At 43.0% G+C, this 22,785-nt stretch overlaps 1 protein-coding gene across 1 annotated transcript in view; it reads left to right on the forward strand.

The window, feature by feature from the left end:
* The first annotated feature begins 8,342 nt into the window (after positions 1-8,342).
* Positions 8,343-22,785, forward strand: part of LOC142075067 (junction-mediating and -regulatory protein-like) — a 99,824-nt gene continuing 85,381 nt past the window's right edge. Inside the window, exon 1 of the mRNA XM_075136072.1 lies at positions 8,343-9,245. Within this exon, the coding sequence (XP_074992173.1) occupies positions 8,343-9,245 (903 nt within the window). The remainder of the gene's footprint in view (positions 9,246-22,785) is intronic.

Here is a 22,785-nt window from a genome sequence, read left to right on the forward strand (position 1 = left end):
CATTATTGTGACCTTTCACTCTGTAAGCTGCGTTTGTGCTGTTGTGTGGAGTGTTCCCGTAGTGCTCTGGAGAATTTTGTTGCAAGACTTTCTCACTAGTGTGCATTTCTTTACCCAGCAGGCTGTTCTCCGTCTTGAACTGTCTCCAATCTCATTGGATCCCAAAATGCTGGAACACGTATCTGCCAAACTATAGCTGCTATCAGTAGTTATTTCTGCTCAAAAGCTGGTAAGACTTTAAACTTCCCTCTAGCCTGCTGACTTGCATTTTATTAGGAGACAGAATTTCAAAATGCCTAGGAAAATACTCCATGCTTAGTAAACATCATACAAGCTTAAGATTTTTTATGTTCCAAAGTCTGTTAATACTGGTGTTATTCTGCCTTGTGTTTTAGCTTCTGCCCCAACTCTGCCTCTATATTAGCGTACTCTGTTGCTGTTGCGATAACCAAAGATGAATGTATATATTTTCTAAGATGTTGCTCTTCAAAGGTTTTAAGTATGTCTACACTGCAGCCAGAGCTGTGACTGAATCTTGCACGAATGTATACAAGGCAGCTTTAACATAAGCAGGTTGGGTATTTAGAATAGTATAGCTGAAATAGCAGGGAAATTACATACAGGCTGGATATACACTAGTTTCTGTGGTGAGGCTAGCAAGTGACTCAAAATGCACTGGGTATCCTTGAGACTGAGCGAATAATAAAGATAATCAATAAGTATCCACGGGCTTTCCTGATCTGTGTGAAAGAGGGGCATAAAGATAAACATCGGAATATTTTGGTGAAAAAAAACTTATGACAGTGTTCTTGTGATTTTATAAATCACAGATACTTAATTCGATAATTGATCATGCTTAGAATCTTCAGCAATACAGAGAAAGCAATGAGGATTAATTGGTGTCGTGGTTTAACCTGGCAGGCAGCCAAATACCACGCAGCCGCTCACTCACTCCCCCCGCCCCCCCAGTGGGACAGGGAGAGAATCGGAAGGGTAAGAGTGAGAAAAACTCATGGGTTGAGATAAAGACAGTTTAATATAACAGAAAAGGGAAAATAATAATAATAATGATGATAATGATAGAATATACAAAAATGAGTGATGCACAATGCAATTGCTCACCACCCACGCTGACCGATAACCAAGTAGCGATCGGTACTTCCTGGATCACGCCTACCATTCATATACTGAGCATGATGTCACATGGTATGGAATACCCCATTGGCCAGCTGGGCCAGCTGTCCCAGCTATGCTCCCCCCCCAGCGCCTGTTTTGTTTTGGTTTTTTTTAAGCTGAATGTCCTTGACTAGCAGGATACTTAGCAACAACTGAAAACATCAGTGCGTTATCGACATTCTTCTCATACTAAATCCAAAACACAGCACTAGGAAGAAATTTAACCCTATCCCAGCCGAAACCAGGACAATTGGACAGCAAAAGACAAATTTCCTGACACTCTCCTAAGGTGTTGTCTTGACTGGAAATCAAATTCCTTGTCTGGTAAGACAGCTTTGAAAGTCACAAACAATGCAAACAAATCCTGACGCTTTCTTGGCTCAGTGCAGATTTTTGTCACCTTAATAGATGAAATTTATCAGACTCAAGCTAAGATCTCTTGAGTATTGGCTAGAAATGGTATATTTACCCCTTAATCACATAATTGAGTAATTTAGGTCCATTACTCAATCTATTCTTAGCCTTTTAGAGAATGTATTTAGAAATTTTACCATCCAAATTGTGACCCGAGGACAGCGTTGGCTGTGCTTACAATAGTCTGTTATGCTCATCTCAGCCAACGTATAATACAATGACACAAGCCCTGCAGAATCTTGCAGGGGTCAGATGGCGTGGAAACATACTGGAAATACGAGTGACTCATCCAGCGTTCAAAGTTTTTTCTCCCTCAGACCAAAGGAACATCATCTTACATGTTTATGGGAAATGCCAGGATTGCACACTAAAAAGCTAAGCGGTCAAAAGCTAAGTGGTCTTCAACCCACTCTTTTCACCCAAAAGGCAATCCAGATATCCTCAGATAAATCTTTTTCCATACATTCAAATTATTTTAGTATAGGCCTGGTGTGATCTTGCAGACAGACCAGGATTGTCAGTCTGTCGATCTCTCTATCAGTATATCAGGGATAGAGAGGATGGGACCTCTAAGGCTACTTAAAAACATCTGAATTGTTTTCTTGTCATACGTTCCACTGATTAATCAGAAGGCAGACTGTATTCACTACCACAGGAACTATAATTTCCTTTTTTTAGATTCATGTAGGTATTTTGTCTGTTATAACTGAATGCTCGTTCTGTGGTTTGTGGCTTCCCCTATCTAGTTACATATGTTCTTGATTGACTGAGTTGAATTGTGGATGTGGCTAAACATATTGCTTCCTCTTTCCTTGAATAACATCTTCCAATGCTCCACTATAGTCTTGATATTGCTGCACAGCTCAGTACACTGTATTCAGAGCCAAGTAGGCATTTCCTTTATAAATCTATTTTGAGGAATCTCAAAATATTATGACTGGAATTTTTCACTCTTGTCCTCAAAGAAAATATGACTTTTGGGGAACTGCTTGATAAAATTATCTTTATTTAATTATGAGATATTAAGCATGACAAAAAAAAATTTTTTAAGTTAGAAATATTGCTTGCATTTTTACACTTAACACAAAAATCAAATACTTTTAAAAAACGTTTAATTTCTCAAAGCTACAAATTGTTCTTTCTGTCATCAGGATCATTTTCCCTATCCCCATGTACTTAGGTGGAGCACCTCAGAATATAGTTTCTGTAAACAAACAAATTGAAGAATTGCTTTGTAAACAACTAAAGAGAGCTGCAAGCACCATCATTCCCAACTCATCCAGCCTGCAAGACAGGACTGCTCCAATTGTCTCTCTTGTTGCAAACTGTTTTTTATCTACCACAGAGACTACTGATTACTTTCATACAATTTAGTAGAATTATTATTAGTTAAACTTAGAATTTTCTCACTACAATGGCATGTTTAAATTGGAAACTTAGATTTTGTATCATCTGAGCTTTCAAAGAGGGATTCTTGAGTATTACCAACATAATTTTTCTCCATTAAGTTCATTCTGCCTTTCACTTAAACAGACAAACTAACTTTGCCAGTGTACTTGTTTGCCTAAAAGGGAGAAGATTAACTTTTATGAATGATTCCTTTCAAGGAAAGATTGATTTATATCTAAACTACTGGGTCCCCTCAGCAGTAAGCGAGAGATTACATTACATATTCAGTTTATCACACATTTGTAAAGCTTACCACACAGTAATAACTCCACATGTTCTACAACTGCAATAATATTTGGTTGCAGAAAATTCTTCAGTTTAGAGCCAGCATAAATATCCAAAGTATACAGTTTTCCTCCATAAAATGGATGGGCTATCACATGTACTGCAGCTATACTGGTTCTGCTGTACAATGCAATTCCCTGAACTTGGAAACTACCCCAAATCTCCTCTTATATCAAAACTGTTAAGGGTAGGCACTTCCAGAATTTCAAGTGCAGATACAACTATTACTAGAAAGTATACTTTTGGGTGGATGTTTCATTGCTATTAAGCCATCACAAAGTCAACAATGCTTTTATGCAGCCAGCTTCTTGTCTCACTTCACACAGACATACTCTAAAAAACACTCTTAAAACTTTTGCCAGAAAAAAGACTCCCACTAACAACAAACAGACGTTGCTATTTGGCTTGCCCACATTAAAATTTGAATCATACTATCAACAGAAACCTATTAAAAATGCTTGTCCGACATAGCTGTGTTAAGCACAATACTTAATAGCAATTTCAGGACACCTAAAAATACACCCGATGCTACGGTACTTTGAAGCACGCTATTGAATATCCTCCCCCCTTCATCTCAATTACTGTAAGGAATTGCGCAGCTGGTTAACTGAGAATACAATAGTCTTGTATTTGGACAGAAATCATATTGCAACAGCAGTCGTTTGGAATTGATCAAACTTTAAATCAGGCTTCCCAGATGAGTCCTGGTTTTCTCAAAAACACTTTGTACTAAAGCTAGTTTATCCAAGGTGTTCAAAAATTCAGGTTCAGAAGGGTCTCATTTCAGTTCAGCCTGCAGCATGCTGTAGGAGTCACACGCTAGGTGCTGGAATGTTTGTACAAACACTTACAGGAGTATTTCTGTTCTTGTTCACAACATCAGCATGCAGAAGACAATTTAGGCAGCATTGGGTGAGATAATTTTGCAGTGGTTCAGGTTATTCAGTCCACAGAAGACCCAACCTTTTATGCCCAGCAATTACTAATCCACCCCACACATGTGCAGTTCCATAGGGTTTCATCCTATCACCAGCCCGGTTCTGCATTGATTATGTATGGACCTGCCTAGGCAGGCTACAATCAATGCAGCTGGGAATCTTTTGCTATATCTCCTTTTGTGCTGAATTTGGATTCCGTAGTTTCCTTGTTTTCCCAACACCAACCTGAACTGAGATCATGTCTGAGAACCAGCAGATACAGGCTCAGGGAAATGATACTACAAGGCAGAAAAAGCACAGAACAACTCCTGGAAGTTTGCAAACCTATTCTTCACTGTGTGGAAGGATTTTTATTAAATAATGGACATGCTATGAACACTCCAAGCACTGAGGATTTGTTAACAATAGTATAAGGCAAAGGGTTGCTAAAGAGCAATTGTGGTTTTAGAGTCTCTGAAGCGATAGCAGAATAGGGAAGCAGGCTGAGAAATGTAACTATCAGCAGATTAGGTAATGGAATGCAGGCGGGGGAAGTGTTCGCGTGGACACCTGCTTTTGACCAATCTGTGTATATTAAGATTCGTGTGCTTGCTGACTGTAGACCAATAGGGGGACTAGATGCGTGTGTATCTGGGTAGAAGAATGTATATAAACCGAGCTATTTGGGCAATAAAGTGGCATTAACTTGATCACATTGGTCGTTGTGTTGTGTCCGAGACTTCCACGTCTGCATCACTGGCTTACTAACTCAAGATCTTATTAAATATCACTGCTTGGAGACCACCCAGGGATAGCAATGACTCAGAGTACTCCCTTCCTTAAAAGTTCTGGTGCTTGACCCAATTCTTACAAAAAAATATGACATCAATTGAATTCCTAACCTTACGTTTCAGCTCACTAGCGACAGAACGCTTGTGGCTCTCAAAAAGCTTTGGCTCTTTAAAACGTAATAATACAGCTTGTCAGCTGAGCAACTGCTACTTCCAACAGCCCTGGTCGTAAGGTTAACTAGGCCTCTCACATATGCAGTTTCCAGGTTAGCAATGGGATCCGCATGCACTGAAGTGCCACATCCTCAGCAGCAGTGTGGCAGCAGCTCACTTCTCTCCAGGCAGCTTGGGTTCTCTTTGGAGACATTCCCCAGTAGTTGGTTCAGTTGCTGCAAACTTGTCACCTTTTTAAAGTGTAGGAATCAACCACAGGTCAGGCTGATCGGGTGCTACCTAACCCACTTCTGCTTAGTGATGAAGAGTACACTCCACCACAAGTCCTGTTCAGAAGGCAACTACTAGCCTTTAAGAATGTAATTTTAATTTTTTGCTGTTTTATTTGGTAGAGATCAGTGACGTATTTCCTTTAACCACCTTTAAGAACAAATCACCAACATCTGAAAAGCCTGCCCTTTATATTTTTATGAATGAAAAGTTATGCATGTCCCACAATACAGAAGTTACTATGAAGGCTACTCAGTGCTTCTTGATAATGTGATTTTGAAAAATTGCTATTTCCTTGCAAGTTTTTGTTCCTATAAGTTTTTTGGCAAAATATAATAGCTCTCGAGAACTGACGGCACAGCTTTTCTGCTGCATGAAAAGAGGCCTATCAGAAATTTGATTGCAGCTGAGTGATTTTCAGACTAGTTTTTAGCCAGCTCACAAATGTTACATTTACCTAATATCTGCTTTAAATCATACCAGCTTGTCCCTCCGCTATCTGAGAACAGCCAAGCTAATACTACTTCAAAGACCTTGGCCTCTACAGTAATGTACCTGAAATACTAGGACTCTGATCCTTTGGCTGATGGGAAATTTTGAATCCATGTTTAATTCTCTTAAGCCTGGAGAGAGAGAAAGATATACTGTTGCATCTTCATTGTTTAAATTTTTCTTTCATGCATTACTGAAGACAAAATTGGATTGCTGCTTGCATTCATCCACTGAAAATTTGTTTCTGAATACCTAACAGAAAGAGACTATATTTCCTCCATCAACGTATTCTTTGCTTGCTTTCTTGGCCACTTCTACATGGGGTATAATCAAATCTTCCAGATCATTTCACAGGTGCTTTGATCTGATGCCTAAATTTACGGTAATAGAAAAGAATGTTGTTCTCTGAGATGTACAGCATACATCACCTTTAGAACGCAGATATGGTCGTTCCTCTGGCTGCTGAGCCATAATTTCCTTCTTTTTTCTAACAGCTGTGACTTTGGGAATTAATAATAATAGACATAACCATGATTCTCCTGAATATACAAGGTTGCTTTGTTAATGACCAGAGAATGTTTGGATTGCCAGAGGCTCTCCTCAAATACTTTAACTTCCAAGGACAGGATGCTAGTCAATGTAGTAACTTTAGAAAAAAAGCTATGACTCACTCTGCTTCTCTGGCAAACTCAATTGAGAATGTTTTATTTCCCCAGTGCTTCCTCTAATTTGGAGCGGGACAACAATATCACAGATGGGCCAATGCATATTGTCTACTGATCTTATTTTTGATGCAAATATTTCAGGATCATTATAGTAAGAAACATTTTTTTCATTTATACAAGAGGAGAAATTAAATATCCCAAAGAGCACTAAGAAACCGACCATTGGCCTTAGAATCGCAGGTGATTAATCATTCCTTTCAGACATGCTTATGAGAGTTGTCTGTGCTGGTTTACTGTAACCTATGTGCTCTGCAATACACTTGGAAACCTCCAAGAGCACTGCATGCATTGCCAATTCTTAAGTAGGACAGGCCAACATGAGCATGAAATGCCACGTCTCAGTGCAATCAGTTAACTTCAGTTATAAAATTACAGGATTGCCCCAAACAGCTATTTTAGACCATGCACTCATCTCCAGGTCTCGTCACAGATGCTGCACTCTTTTGCAGCCTAACCACAAGTGAAAACTTCTGCTGCATGGCATGCCGTTAGGCGCTCTTGATAATCGATCTTTGAAATACTTTGGTTCAATCTCTAGTCAGAATGAAGTCATACAACTAAAGCTCCTGAAGCACCACATCCTTTCCTGTAACCATGCAGAAAACTGCTTTAGGAAACAGGAAAAGCATTTCCCTGTGAGAGGATTTGTTGCCTTCACGGACCTCCATACTTAAAAACCCTCTAGCAGCTTGGGGGCAGAGGCCCTGAAAAGAAGCACTAGCTGCAGGCTAGCTGCTGTGCAGGGCTGCAGAGGCCAATGGGCCCCACCGGGGTGACGGGCTGACAGAGAGTTAACAGCAAGGCCAGAGCCGCGGTAAGCAAAGCCAGCGCTGCCTCAGAAGCTGCCCGAAGCAGAGGCCACTACCCCCCAGCCTGCCCCCGGGAGCCACGGTGCAAGTACGAGAAAAGTGGCAGCCCCGCCTCCGGCCCCGACCCTGGCCCCGGCCCCTAATGGCCGCTGCCCGGCACGTGCCCTTTCCAGCATGTAGCGCGCGGCGGCCGAACGGCCGCGTTGTCCGTCCGAGGGAAGGGGCGGGGCATCGCCCTTCCCCCCGCCCACCATGGGAGAGCGAGAAGTGAGGGCGGGAGATCGCGAGCGTGGCCGGCGGAGAAGGGGCGGGGCGAAGCGCGAGGCTCCGCCCACCTCCCTCCGCCGGGGAAACCAGGGCGACAGCCAATGAAGAAGGCGCCCCGCGGGGTTGGAAGGGCGGGGCTTCGGGAGGCCGCGGGGCGGGGCTGGCGCTGAGTTGTCGCAGCGCCACCGCCGCTTGTAAACAGATTCTGCCCCGCGTGACGCGCGTGAATTACCTGTGTGGGGGCACCGGGCATTATCCGCTGCGGCGGAAGGTTGATGACCAGAGGTGGTAGCGGCGGGATTCCCCGGCAGCGGGCGCCGAGCAGAGAGGAAGTGATTCCTTTCTGTCCTCCCTCCCCACCCCTGCCGCCTCGGTCGGGATCCAGCGCATCCTTCCCCCTCAGCGCCTTCTCCGTCCCCGCGTCGCTAAGATGGCTGATGGTGGGCAGTGAGGCGGCGCGCGGGGCTGCGAGGAGCTGTTGCCGGCTGGCGCGCAGCGGGGCAGGCGGGGGCGGCTGCCGGGACGGGACAGGAGCGGGGGGTGGGGTGTGTGCGTGGGAAGCCGCGCAGCGCCATGTCCGCCTTCGCTCTGGAGGAAACGCTGGAGGCCGACTGGGTGGCCGTGAGGCCTCACGCCTTCCAGGAGCGGGAGAAGCACAAATTCGTCTTCATCGTGGCCTGGAACGAGATTGAGGGCAAGTTTGCCATCACCTGCCACAACCGCACGGCGCAACGCCAGCGCAGCGGCTCCCGCGAGCTCTACCGCAGCGGCCCCGCCGGCTCCGAGGCCAGAGCCGCCCCCAAGGCCAGCATCCTCACGGTGAGCAGGGGCCCGGCCTGGGGCACGGACTCCGGCCTGGCGCGCGGCTCCTCGCATCTCCGCGCCGAGGCGGGGCTGCGGGGCTCCGAGCGGGGCGCGGCGGCCGAGGCACTGCCGAAGAGCCCGCTGCGCGCCAAGAGCAGCCCGGCCCGGAGGCCGCAGCGGGGCCCGGAGGCGGCAGGTGCCGCCGAAGAGATAGAAGTGCTGGAGCTGGGGGAGGAGGCGGACGCTGCGCTGGCTCTGCCGCCCTCGCCGCCGCAGGCAGCCGAGCCGGCCGCTCCCGACGCGGAGCCCGCGGGGGAGGAGTGCAGCTGGGCTGGCCTCTTCTCCTTCCAAGACTTGCGGGCTATGCACCAGCAGCTGTGCTCGGTGAACTCGGAGCTGGAGCCCTACCTGCCTGCCTTCCCCGAGGAGCCCTCGGGCGTGTGGACGGTGCTGTTCGGAGCCCCGGAGCTATCCGAGCAGGAGATGGACGCTCTCTGCTACAAACTGCAAGTTTACTTGCTCCACAGCTTGGATACCTGCGGCTGGAAGATTCTTTCGCAGGTACTCTTCACTGAGACTGATGACCCCGAAGAGTATTATGAGAGCCTGAGTGAGCTGCGACAAAAGGGGTACGAGGAGGTTCTGCAGCGGGCCCGCAGGCGAATCCAGGAGGTGAGGCTACCGCATGGTCCAGATATCTCCACCTTAGTGTTACCTTTTCCTTGCTCTGTGACATCTTCTTTAGTTGTTCTCTCCAGCTGCTCCCCTCTACCTTTGCAGAACTGATCGATCCATGGGACAAAAAAAAGTACAGGAAAACTGTCTAGTTTAAAAAAAAAAAAAGAGCAAGCTTTGAGAATCAAAGTAAGAAAATGAGGCTTAACCTTTCCAAGGTCTCTAGGGCCGGGATTTAAGAAGGTGCAGATTTCCCTAGTCATCAAAGTGTGGCTCTACTTTATTCTGTGCAGTTGAACCTAGATGTTTGTGAACAAGAATCTGATGGATTTGGCAAGGTCTTGCTCCCAGATTTTTATTGTTGCGTTGCTTTGCACCAGGATGTGTTGGAGTCTGAATTTTTCTGTTTAATGGGAGCAGCAACATGTGGTGTTTATTTTGACAGTACAATTTAGGCACTTGAGGCCAAAAAGTTCTAAGTTCCTACAGGCTCTGGGTACTGAATCTGCCATTTCAAGTGAGATGATGTTTTCCAGTGGAACTGGAGTAACTACAACTCTTGTTCAGCTGGTAAGTTCTTACAGTTGGGATTTTAAAAAGCAAGCTATCTGGTCCTAGCGAGTATTTACTGCGTCGCCATTGCTAGTGTCTGACGAGACTTGCATATTTCAGAACACGCCATCTCTTTTTGTCATACCATATACTGTTTAGACAAAAGTAGTTGAGGAGGTTCTGCTAACTTCTAGCATCAGTGTATGAGAATTTTTTCACGTCTTTGTGGACTGAGGTATATGAGGACCCAGATTTTCCTAGTGAAAAAGGAGAATTTTACACTTGTGTTTATGTTTCGGTGGCCTTGGTCCAGAATGTACCTGGATCTATCTAGGTGCGACTATGTATGTGAATCATGTTATGGAATTTTTTATTTTTGCACACACCATCTAAATTCTATTGTATGGATATAGATCAAGTTTGGCTGCTTCAGCTGCCCACATATATCCTGCCAATATTGTGTGTTCAAAAATGTGTGGTGGTGAACGTTTTGGGTTTTTCTCCCTCAATGGAGTATGAGTGTATGTGCTTGCTGTTTTTGATGGCATAGTTTTGAGTCTGTAGGATTTGGGCCCAGCTTTTCCTTAGTGAATGGAGTTACAGAGTATGAGAAAATTGTTGTTTTATCAGTGATGAAATCGTGATAAGGGCATCTCAATGTAGCATTGTCAGGAACAAGTTTATTTCCAAACTGTTGTGTTAGGATATATCATTGTGATTTTTCTTTTTTTTCATGGCTGTTTAAAGGGCTGAATTCATCTTCATTAATTTTGGTATACAGCCGGTAATTAGTCTAATAGTCTTCTGCAGTAGTTTTAGTCCAGAGAATATGAAAGCATATTGTCATCCACTTTTTTCTTTGACTGCATGAATGCTTGGGAGCGTGTGCTTAGATTTACTTGGCCTTCAGCTCAGCAGTTTTTAATAGGAGCTGAGCAGGACAAGAGAAGTTCCTGTTAAACGTGTGGAGTTTGGGAACCGGGTACCTAACTCAAAGTGCATGGTGTTTCTGAGGAAACGCTAAATCGGAATTACTGTGTAAGAACTATTTGTTTCTTGGAGAATCTCAACTTCTATTTTGTTAGCACCAGCAACAAATCAGCAAAAAATAAATCAGTTATCAAGAGGCAACGCAAGCTTTATCCATCAGGATCTCTAAACTACAACATCTTATTCTCTGTTAATGTTCAGAACTTTGTGCAGACAAAATGGCAGAGCATATTTGTGTATTTGACTACAGTACAACCTTCCTTTCCCATGATAACCAATCCAGTAGTGTACCTAAAGTCAGTACAGCTGTACTACTGTCAGTTGTGTAAATCGATCCTTCTTTAATTAAAGGTAGTTCACGTTTAAGAAAAGAAACCAATAGAATGACCTGCTCTTTCCCTTTTGGCTCTCAGGTTTCTCTTTTCCTTATCTGTTAGTGGTTTACTTAGTCCACAGGAAATGTCTGTCTTTTAAGCAAATACTGATATTGTTTGTCATTTGCAATTCTAAGCAAATGAAGCAATGGCTGATGAGTATTGCTAGGTATTTCTGAAGTAAAGGTTTTTCATACTTTCAAGAAAACCTACTGAATCAATGTTTCATCTCTCACTTTAATTTACTTTTCCACCTGTACTTGAAGTCTGCCTGTTAGCTGTTGGGAATGTTGGATTCCTGCAATTTTAAATGATTTTACCTCTTATTAGAACTTTTGGGGAAAAGGGGAAGGGATTGAGCAGCATTGGCAACCGAAATAGTATCAAGGAGCATAATAAATATGGAGGGTTTTCATTAATATAAAATTGTGCAAAAAACAAGTTTAGAACTCCAAGACTTTGGCTTAACATTTCAAAAAATTCTTCTGCGGTTTATAATTATTTCATATATTTATTTTTCCAGGACAAATTCCTCTGCGCAGTTAGAATATTACTTGAGAAATGCTTGCAGTTTCTGTTGATTATGTTCTTTGGGGTGGAGAAGCAAAGTGAGCAACAAAACCTCTTCTGTTCATTGTTTCAGCATCCCCTACTTGGCCATCTGTTGCTTTCCATAAGTTACACACAAACCAGTTTATTTTCACGGCAGTTAATAATTGCTGCTCTTTGTAATAGGCATTTTTATCTCTGTCTCAATTATAAACCTTTAATAAGCCAGAAGAATGTTGCAAGTAAAAACAGATCCAAGATGAGGAAGAAAAATAGTTGTAGAGGAACTGTATGACCTGGAATTAATTTCTACTGCATAATTTGCAGTTTTGAAATAGCACATATTTTTATTTTTTCAAATAAAACTATTAATTCTGGATTAACTTAAGAACAGTTAATTTATGTTAAAGTAAAAACTTGTATCTAAAGGAGTAAATATTGTTCTACCTCATTTTTGAAAACTAATAAACACTTTTTTGGAGCCCTTGTTCATTGTGCTGGTTTTGGCTGGGATAGAGTTAATTTTCTTCATAGAAGCTAGTATGGGGCTATGTTTTGGATTTGTGCTGAAAACAGTGTTGATAACACAGGGATGTTTTCATTATTGCTGAGCAGTGCTTACACAGAGTCAAGGCCTTTTCTGCTTCTCACACCATCTTGCCAGCGAGTAGGCTGGGGGTGCACAAGAAGTTGGGAGGGGACACAGCTGGGACAGCTGACCCCAACTGACCAAAGGGATATTCTATGCCATATGACATCATGCTCAGCATATAAGGCTGGGGGAAGAAGGAGGAAGGGGGGGACGTTCGGAGTGATGGCGTTTGTCTTCCCAAGTAACCATTATGCGTGATGGAGCCCTGCTTTCCTGGAGGCGGCTGAACACCTGCCTGCTGATGGGAAGTAGTGAATGAATTCCTTGTTTTGCTTTGCTTGTGCGCATGGCTTTTGCTTTCCCTGTCAAACTGTCTTTATCTCAACCCATGAGTTTTCTCACTTTTACCCTTCCGATTCTCTCCCCCATCCCACTGTGGGGGAGTGAGCGAGCGGCTGCGTGGTGTTTGGCTGCCTGCCGGGTTAAACCACGACAGTCCTTTTTGGCACCCAGAATGGGGCTCGAAGGGTTCAAGATAACGACAGGTTTGATTGGAATGTGCTAGATTGAATTTATAGCTGTTATTCCTATTTAGCTATTAATTGGCAGGCTCCTGTGCTTGCCATGGGGCTTACTTGCCTTACTGTACATTAGAGTCTAGTGGTCGTTAGTGGCTGCATTTTGCTTTTGCTGCTTGCTGTAGTGCTGTACTGCTTATCATCTTACTGTGCTGGGCCTGGGAACATTTTGATAACAGCAATGGGGATGTGCCTGGGCTGGCAGATGGCCAGGGCATCGCTGCTGTTTCTGTGCTGCTGTACTGGACAGGCTGGAACTCCAGTGTGAACTCGAGTCAAAGGGACTGTGACCTGTGGATGAGTCCACATGGTAGCAGGACACCCTGAAGCGTCTGTGGCCGTGGATAAGCCCATGCCAGAGCAGGTACATCTCAAAGCGTCTGTGGCCGTGGTTATGTTTGTGCCGCAGCAGGTATACCCCTGGAGAGACTGTGGCTCATAGATAACCAACCCGTTAAGTTTATGCCTGTTTAAAAAAAATTCCTCATGTTCTCAGCTAGAGGTCTGAGCTCCCAAATGGAGACATGATACAGAATCAGTTAATGACCAGATAAAAAGATGTTATTATTTCAACAGAGAGGATGCCATGGAATCCTTATTTGGGATTCCAGCTTCTTGGCCAGTATTTCTAAAATCTTGAACTTTGCATCTAGAAGGCAGAAAAAGTTCTCTTCTGTACTCTTGTTACAGCCATCATATTTTTATTTATCTAATCTCCAGCTGGAGTCATTAGCAGTTATTTCTGGTTGTTACAAACTAGTCCTAAGTTAATAAATATTTTAAAGGCTCGCTATTTTAAGTTTTGGAAGTTCACACCTGACTCCTGCAAGCATCAAACCCAATAGTAAGGATATAGCAATACTTTTACAGATAAGCAGAATTAAATGTGGAGTGGTTCCCCCCCTCCCCTTTTCTGCAAATAATAAAAATCCAAGTCACACGAATATTTTGTTTTCAAAGTGTTTCAGTGAGTTTCCGAAATGTGTTCTGTATATGTAAATACATGTTACAAGTTAAACAATTATGATGTGATACTCATGGAAGACGTGGATATAAGGTAGAGAGGGCTGTATCACTTGAGATTCTTGGACCCTTATAGCAGCAAGGATAATTAAATATGCAACAGCTTAATCATATGGTGGACTTACAGTTGCTGAAAGTCTAAGGTGTGATTACATACCATTTTAAAATACATGCTTTAAAATGGCTTCTAGGTATTCAGTGTTTAAAGGATATTAGACCACATTATCACAGTATTTGCTTCTCTCTTTAGTCTGTGTATGAAAACCTTCTAAGTCCTAAGCAAAATAACAATTTACCTTTTAACTGGAAATCTTTTATCTTTTATCCTTCTTCTATTTGATATCTGCTTGAGTAAATGTTTATTTTTTTTTTCTACTGCCCTTCCCTTTTACTTCTGTTTTATAGGTAGCTGCAAATTGCTTCAGAGATGTATAGACTTGTGATTGTAAGTTAATTAGGTTTTTGGCTACTGCCTTTGTTTTTGTCAATCTTTTTGTGTTGTCTCTTTTCCAGTCTCAGTAGGATGCTTGTTTTGGATTTGAAGTAATTTTTTTTTCTTTTTTTTCTCCTTTCTACAGTGCACTTATGGCATACATATGTAGATAGACTTCATGCCTTGTTTTATTAATGCCTTGTTTTATTAATGCCTTGTTTTATTAATGCCTTGTCAGTAAGCTTAGACTTAATTTTTAGAAACTGAAGGCAGCAGCTTGCCAGTCTCATAGTTCATTTCCCTATCTAAATACCTGGGAGAAAAAAAAAAAAGGAAATAAAATGCAATATATGCTCTATTTAACTGTCTGAACTGGGATTGAGGAACCATTTTTGTCTTCTAGTTGGGGAAGTATTCTGATGATGAGATTATTTTATTTGATATTCCCCTTCAAAATTTTAATTTTTTGTTTCCCTAGATGTAGAGATAGACTTTCCGCTATTTTTCGTTTAAAGTTTTTCTAGTTGATATGTAGTTGCAGCATTTTCATATGCCAGAATATTTTGAAGAGGTGTGTACCACCTATGTAATAAACACTCTGTAATCCATTGTGCTCCTTGGGATTCACAGCCCACTTCATTTCTTAGCTTTTAGAGATGATGTTGGGTTGTCTTGTCTTCATGTTTAACTTTGTTTTCTTGCATATTTTTTCTCAATTTTTCCGGCCTTATTTTCCTTATCTTTAACTGAATATCCTACCTTCAAGGCCTTCAAGTCAATGCCTTTTAATACTGCTTTCTAAATCCAGTGACTATTTTTCCCCTCCATTTCTGGCTGAGATAGTATTGCACAGGCAGGTTTAGAATTTGAAAGCAGATTCTTTCTAATGATTGCATCTTTTTACATTTCTTTCTATAATATGACAAGACACTGCTTACAGATGATCAATGAGGTTTATGTTGTTCTTTACATATGTAAATATTGCTACGACAGAGCTGAAGAAGCTACTGAAAAGCAGAGGTTTTCAGAAATGGCTGCACCTACCATTTTTCTTCTTTGGGGAGGTGCTTTTAGAATCCCTTTTTAATATTAGTAGAAACATACCATTGCAGTGCACCAGGAAATTGCTGTTATTGGTGAGAACTTCAGTCAAAGTGGGGATTAGGTCCAACTAAAGATACATCTGTCAAACTTGTTTATTTTTTCAGGAGATGAAAACTTAGCCATAAGGAATATGGTAGGGAGAGAAGAAAGATAGGATAGGAGGAGAGGGAAGGAGAATGATGATATACTTACGATACGTATTGACTAACTCAGTGATGTTATGTATATACATCTGAGCTGTTGCTTAGTATGTCTGGTGGGTTGACCCTGGCTGGATGCCGGGTGCCCACCAAAGCCGCTCTATCGCTCCCCCTCCTCAGCTGGACAGGGGAGAGAAAATATAACAAAAGGCTCGTGGGTCGAGATAAGGACAGGGAGATCACTCACCAATTACCATCAGGGGCAAAACAGACTTGACTTGGGGAAATTAAATTAATTTATTGCCAATCAAAATCAGAGTAGGATAATGAGAAAATAAAACCAAATCTTAAAACACCTTCCCCCCACCCCTCCCTTCTTCCCGGGCTCAACTTCACTCCCAATTTCTCTACTTCCTCCCCCTGAGCGGCGCAGGAGGACAGGGAATGGGGATTGTGGTCAGTTCATCACACGTTGTCTCTGCTGCTCCTTCCTCCTCAGGGGGAGGACTCCTCACACTCTTCCCCTGCTCCAGTGCGGGGTCCCTCCCACGGGCTGCAGTTCTTCACGAACTGCTCCAGCGTGGGTCCTTTCCACGGGGTGCAGTCCTTCAGGAACAGACTGCTCCAGTGTGGGTCCCCCATGGGGTCACAAGTGCTGCCAGAAGACCTGCTCCAGCGTGGGCTCCACTCCACGGGGTCACAGGTCCTGCCAGGAGCCTGCTCCAGCGCGGGCTCTCCACAGGGTCACAGCTTCCTTCGGGCGCCTCCACGTGCTCCGGCGTGGGGTCCTCCATGGGCTGCAGGTGGATATCTGGGATATGGGTGGATATGGGATGGACCCATACGGATCATCGAGTCTAACTCCCTCCTCTTCCTCCTTTATTTTTTCCAGAGAAGAATCAACTATTAACATTTGGTGATACAATAATTCTACTATGTGTGATTCTGTAAGGCCACAATGTATTTTTTTAGTACTGTACAAAAGCAAGAGAAGCAAATGAACATATATTGAACTCTGTAGAGGAACCTGCACCTAGAACATATTTTGCGATTTTTGGGCAACTGGAGTACTTGGGAGTTGCCAGTAATATAACAGTTACATTGTTTCTTCTCTCTATCCTGGAAAAAAACCCCAAAACCAAACCCTAGCTAAAATAAATTAAGTTTATTTTTAAAAATTTGTCACAAGTTGTTGTTAATTTACTATGTAGTAAAAGCTTATAAATAAGATATTCTGCTGTTGTAAACATTTTACTGTGTTAAAAATTGAGTGTCCAGAAGTTTTGTCCTGCTACTGGGGCATATGAGGGTAATAGCAACTGTAGGTTTAACCATGTAATATATACTGATCTAGATTAGAAGATTGAGAGTTTTTGAGGAAGGGAGCCAAAGTTCATATACATTGGAACAATTTATTTGAATTGCTCATACATCTTGCATAGTACTAACATCACTGTAACCATTCAGAACAAAGATCTTGGATAGTTCACTGAAAATCCCTGCTTTAAGTGCAGTGCTGTTTAATAACAAACATGCAAGAATGTTTTAAGAATGGTGAAGAAAGAATTGTTGTGCCCTTACAGGAAGTAATAGTATGATCTCATCAGAAATCTGCTGGTGATATCTGCTAGAATATGGGTTAGTCTTTAAGAATAATTGTTGAAGCCCTTGCATAACTTGAAACAGGATTATAAAAATAAAGAAAATAGTCCAAATTTGTTGGACTGGAGATTAGATGATCTCATAGTATCTTCCAGTCATAAGCTGTATAGATTAATAAGGGAAATGTATTTTTGTTTTAATTAGTTTGTTGTTGAAACTTGCCCAATTCCCATTTTCTGAAGAATTTGGGCCTGAAATATAAACCAAACTGTTACTAGTTTGTCTGAAGCCTTCATGAAGAATTTTAACACACAGTGCTAGATTTTAACTTGCAACGTCTCCACAAAAGTCTCCTTGTTTACTAGCTCTTGCTTGTCAACTGTGTCCTTTATTCCTAATAACCTCTTATTTGAGGCTCATTTCATAGAATCATAGAATACCAGGTTGGAAGGGACCTCAAGGATCATCTGGTCCAACCTTTCTTGGCAAAGGCACAGTCTAGACAAGATGGCCCAGCACCCTGTCCAGACAAATCTTAAGTGTCCAATGTTGGGGAATCCACCACTTCCCTGGGGAGATGATTCCAATGGTTGATTGTTCTCATTGTGAAAAATTTTCATCTTGTGTCCAATTGGAATCTACCCAGGAGTAACTTGTACCCATTACCCCTCATCTTTTCCATGTGACTCCTTGTAGAAAGGGAGTCTCCTTCTTCTTTGTAGCCACCCTTTAAATACTGGAACATGGTGATAAGGTCTCCCCTAAGCCTTCTTTTCTCAAGGCTGAAAAAACATTTGTGCAGTTTGGATTTTACTTTTGGATTAACTCTTCTGGTCATAGGCAGAAAGGCATTTTAATGTGAAGACAGCTTCCCTGGCAAGCTAGTTTTTGAAAATCATCATCTGGAGCCGTTCAGAATAGATGTAAATAGAATGCTGGTGGTGTATCTGCCTATGACCCAGCTGACCAGTTGCAAACATTTTGGCCAAGGTTGTTTTCAGTTAAAACCTCTTACTGGTAAGACCCTGTCTCTGGATTTCCTTTCTATCTATTCTTTTCTGTTTGTGGTATTTGTATGGTAAAAGTTATCAAATGTATAGATTTTTTTTTTTTGTTACATATGGGGCAGACAAACATTACCCATTCAGAAAAATTTGAATGCTTAGTGTACTATATTTTGTAAATGAGTTGCTCCTGAAAAGGTGTTATGAAACACTTCCAGTCATTCAGCAACCTTTTTTATTGTTTCTGAAAGTAAATTGAGTACCTCTGCTTTCTGAAGTGATACTGAAAATTGTTGTTTATTTTGTGCTTCTGTTATAGTACTTTTCAAAATGCACTTGTAGACAAATATTTATATGACCTTCTTTTGGAAAAAATGCTATGATATTGGTGTGAGGGAACTGGATGTTTCTTTTCCTTTGAAAAATGTTGTTTAAATAATCAGTTAGCATTTGTTTGTGATGACTTGCAGACAATTTATATGGGTCATCTAAAATGAGTAGTAGCACAACTTTTCACATAACAGCATTGCATTATGGCTTGTTTTCAGCTACTTTAGGGGAGAGGGTATTATAAAGATTTTTCAATAACTTAGAATCATAGATTATTATGTTAGAAGGAACCTCTGTGGGTTTTCTAGTGGAACCCCATGCTTAAAGTAGAACTAATTTGGATTAGGGCTTGTTTTTAAAAAAAAAAACAACCTTAAATAACACTGTGCTTTATATCTGTTTTAAGGAAATATAAAAAAAAGAAAAATAAACTTTTGAGGGAGAAAATCTGTAGATCAGTTTTAGAAGTTTCTGAAAGTTTATAATTTTTCTACATATAGCACTGTGGCTTCAGAGTCCAAATTATTCAGCCTTCAGTAGTGTGATATTAGTTTATAATCATCAGATGTCAGGATTTTAAGTTGTACTCTTTTGTCACTTCAGAGTAGTATAATTCAGCAAAAAATCCATATGTGGGAGGAGTTAAAAAATTCCAAACTACTTGCAATATTGGAGCAGTCGTGGAAGAGTTGAATTAATAGGTAAATTGTATGTATTATTTCAACTGTATTTTGTTATGCTGCTTTATCATGCATGGATTTTATTTCTCCATAATATTTAATCTGTGTATCCTTTCCCCCTCATTTCTCCATGAAAACAGGAACAAAACCAACCCAAACAGGTAACACCACAGAATACAAATCTGTGTTCGCCTGATAGTAATTTAAACTGAAATGTTGTGCTGTTATGAAAGTGATTTAATAGCTTGCCATTTACATGATATTTGCTGTTAGAGTAGGAGGAAAAAAAGTGCGCATGATATGGTGTCCTGGTTCTCAGTAGCTTGGGGGGTGTGCTGTGTTTTGGGTTTGGTATGAGAGGAGCATTGATGGCCCATTGATGGTTTGGTTGTTGCTGGGTGGTGCTTGCAACGGGGGACATATTTTTATTTTTTTTTTTTTAAGCCTCCCATGCTCTGCCAAGTGCAAGGGAAGCTGTGTTGAGGGGGAGCATAGCCGGGGTGGTTGACCCAGCTGGCCAATGGGGTATTCTATACCATGTGAAATCATGCTCAGTATAAAAACCAGGGGCGTGGGGGGGGCTTGCTCCCCGTTTGTGACATGCGGTCAGCGGGTCGGTGAGCAGTTGCATTGTGCATCACCTGCTTTGTATATTCTGTTATTGTTGTTGTTCTCATTATTACTGTTCTACTTCGTTTTATTTCCATTATTAAACTGTTTTTATCTCAACCCGCGAGTTTTCCTACTTGCGCCCTCCCGATTCTCTCCCCCATCCCACTGGAGCTGGGGGGTGAGCGAGCGGCTGCGTGGTGTTTAGCTGCTGGCTGGGGTTAAAACACGACAGTCCTTTTTGGCACCCAACGTGGGGCACGAACGGTTGAGATAATGACAGATTAACTAGAGTGTATTAAGGAATTTATATCTGTTAACAGTTGCTGGTCACAATATTGATTCATCTGTTCTCGATATTAATTTATGTGATCTGCACCATGCTCTTGTTTTTGCTGTGCCTGTTAAAGGTTGGTGTTGGGTTTTGTAGTCTGCTGTGCTCTGCAGTGATTAATGATGTTTTGCCTGGGAGGTGTGTTACTAAAATGCTGGCATTGGGCGTTATCTGGTATTTGGGTTTTGTACTGAAGCCGTTACTGTACTTTGGGTACCACCTCATGGAGATCATTAGCAATTATACCTCTTCCTCTGAGAGGTTTTTTATGGAGGAAATACAGGATGGCCCCTTCACTACCTTCCTCTATGATGTCATCTCCTTCGTTAAAATAATTTGTCAGTACCTTGAAAATCCCTGGGTAGTTAAGATGCATCTATTGGTATTTCTTGGGAATATTGTTTCGGTTTTGTCCAAGGTTAATAAGGAATTTAAGAATGTCATCCAGAGATCTGCCCCAAGGCTGGATAGTTATGAGTGGCAGGGCGAGTGGGATAGCATGGGCAAATGCCTAGGACAATGGGCACCCCCAGTGTTCTGGAACTTCACCCCTGAACAAGTGCAGAATCCTGAAAAATTAGTGGAATATTTGGAAGAAGTATGTTGTCACCCTGGCCATTCTAGGGAGACACAAATCACTGCAATGTGCTGGGGCCTGGCCCATGCCTACCGAGCCCTGTTCAACACTATTCAGAACCCTCAAGGGGAAGAAAAGGTCTCTGCATCTGATGACAAAACAACAGGCCCTGTGGCTACCCCACCCCCCACGGCAGGCACCGCGACTACCCCACCCCCCGTGACAGAGAACCAACCGGTGCTGGTATCAGTCGCCCCTATACAAAAAAGAAAATGCACAAGGAAATCAGCTCGTTTAGTAAGGGATGAAGATGAACCAGGGCGATCACGACAACAGGAGGAGGAAGACGCAGAACCCATAAATGAGATGGTAACCCGATCCCCATCCCTGAGTGAGCCGCGAGATATGCGGAAAGACTTCAGTCATCGTCCAGGCGAGCACATTGTCACCTGGCTACTCCAATGCTGGGATAACGGGGCCAGTAGCCTGGAATTAGAGGGTAGGGAAGCCAAGCAGCTGGGATCCCTTTCTAGGGAAGGGGGCGTTGACAAAGCGATTGGACAAGGGACACAGGCCCTCAGCCTCTGGAGGTGACTATAGTCAGGCGTGAAGGAAAGGTATTCCTTCAAGGAAGATGTTATATGTCACCCAGGCAAATGGACCACCATGGAGAAAGGTATCCAGTACCTGAAGGAATTAGCCGTGCTGGAGGTGATTTATAGTGACCTGAACAACGAGCAGTTACCCAAAGAGCCAGATGAAGTCAAATGCACCCGACCCATGTGGCGGAAGTTTGTACGGACCGCACCAGCGTCACATGCAAACTCATTGGCAATAATGACCTGGAGAGATGGAGAGGAACAAACAGTGGATGAACTGGCTGGCCAACTCCGGCTGTATGAAGAAAGTCTCTCTTCCTCCCTACGGGCCTGTGTCTCTGCTGTGGAGAAACTGTCTCAGGAGGTCCAGCAACTCAAAGAGGATATGTCCTACCCCCCACCTGTACAGACCAGTGTCTCAGCCATTAGGAGCAAGCGTCCCTCTGCTCAAGAGAGAAGATATCGTGGGTACACACCCTGGGGCACCCTGTGGTTTTACCTGTGTGACCACGGAGAGGACATGAGGAAGTGGGATGGAAAACCTACGTTGACCCTAGAGGCACAGGTACGTGAGTTGCAAGGAAAAACAATCACACAAGGGGGTTCTCCCAGGAAAACTGCTGCTCCGGTCTCCAGGGAGCAGTTCCCCAGAAAGAGTAGAGGGGCTGATTCCACTTCCGATCTTAATGAAGAGACTTCTGATTCATACTTACAAGAAGTGGGTAGCGAATATGATGACCAGGACTAGAGGGGCCCTGCCTCCAGCCAGGTGGAGGAAAGGGACAACCAGGTTTACTGGACTGTGTGGATTTGATGGCCTGGCACATCAGACCCACAGGAGTATAAGGCTCTCGTAGACACCGGTGCACAGTGTACCCTGATGCCATCAAGCTATAAAGGGGCAGAACCTATTTGTATTTCTGGAGTGACAGGGGGATCCCAAGGGTTAACTGTATTGGAGGCCGAAGTGAGCCTAACCGGGAATGAGTGGCAGAAGCACCCCATTGAGACTGGCCCAGAGGGTCTGTGCATCCTTGGCATAGACTACCTCAGGAGAGGGTATTTCAAGGACCCAAAAGGGTACCGGTGGGCTTTTGGTATAGCTGCCCTGGAGACGGAGGAAATCAAACAGCTGTCCACCTTGCCTGGTCTCTCAGAGGACCCTTCTGTTGTGGGGATGCTGAGGGTTGAAGAACAACAGGTACCAATCGCTACCACAGCAGTGCACTGGTGGTAATTTCGCACCAACCGAGACTCTCTGATCCCCATCCATGAGCTGATTCGTCGACTGGAGAGCCAAGGAGTGATAAGCAAGACTCGCTCACCATTTAACAGTCCCATATGGCCAGTGCAAAAGTGTAATGGAGAGTGGAGACTAACAGTGGACTACCGTGGCCTGAACGAAGTCACGCTGCCACTGAGTGCTGCCGTGCCGGACATGCTAGAACTTCAGTATGAACTGGAGTC

This window comes from Calonectris borealis, chromosome W (assembly GCF_964195595.1).
Source record: "Calonectris borealis chromosome W, bCalBor7.hap1.2, whole genome shotgun sequence".
NCBI classification, from domain to species: domain Eukaryota; kingdom Metazoa; phylum Chordata; class Aves; order Procellariiformes; family Procellariidae; genus Calonectris; species Calonectris borealis.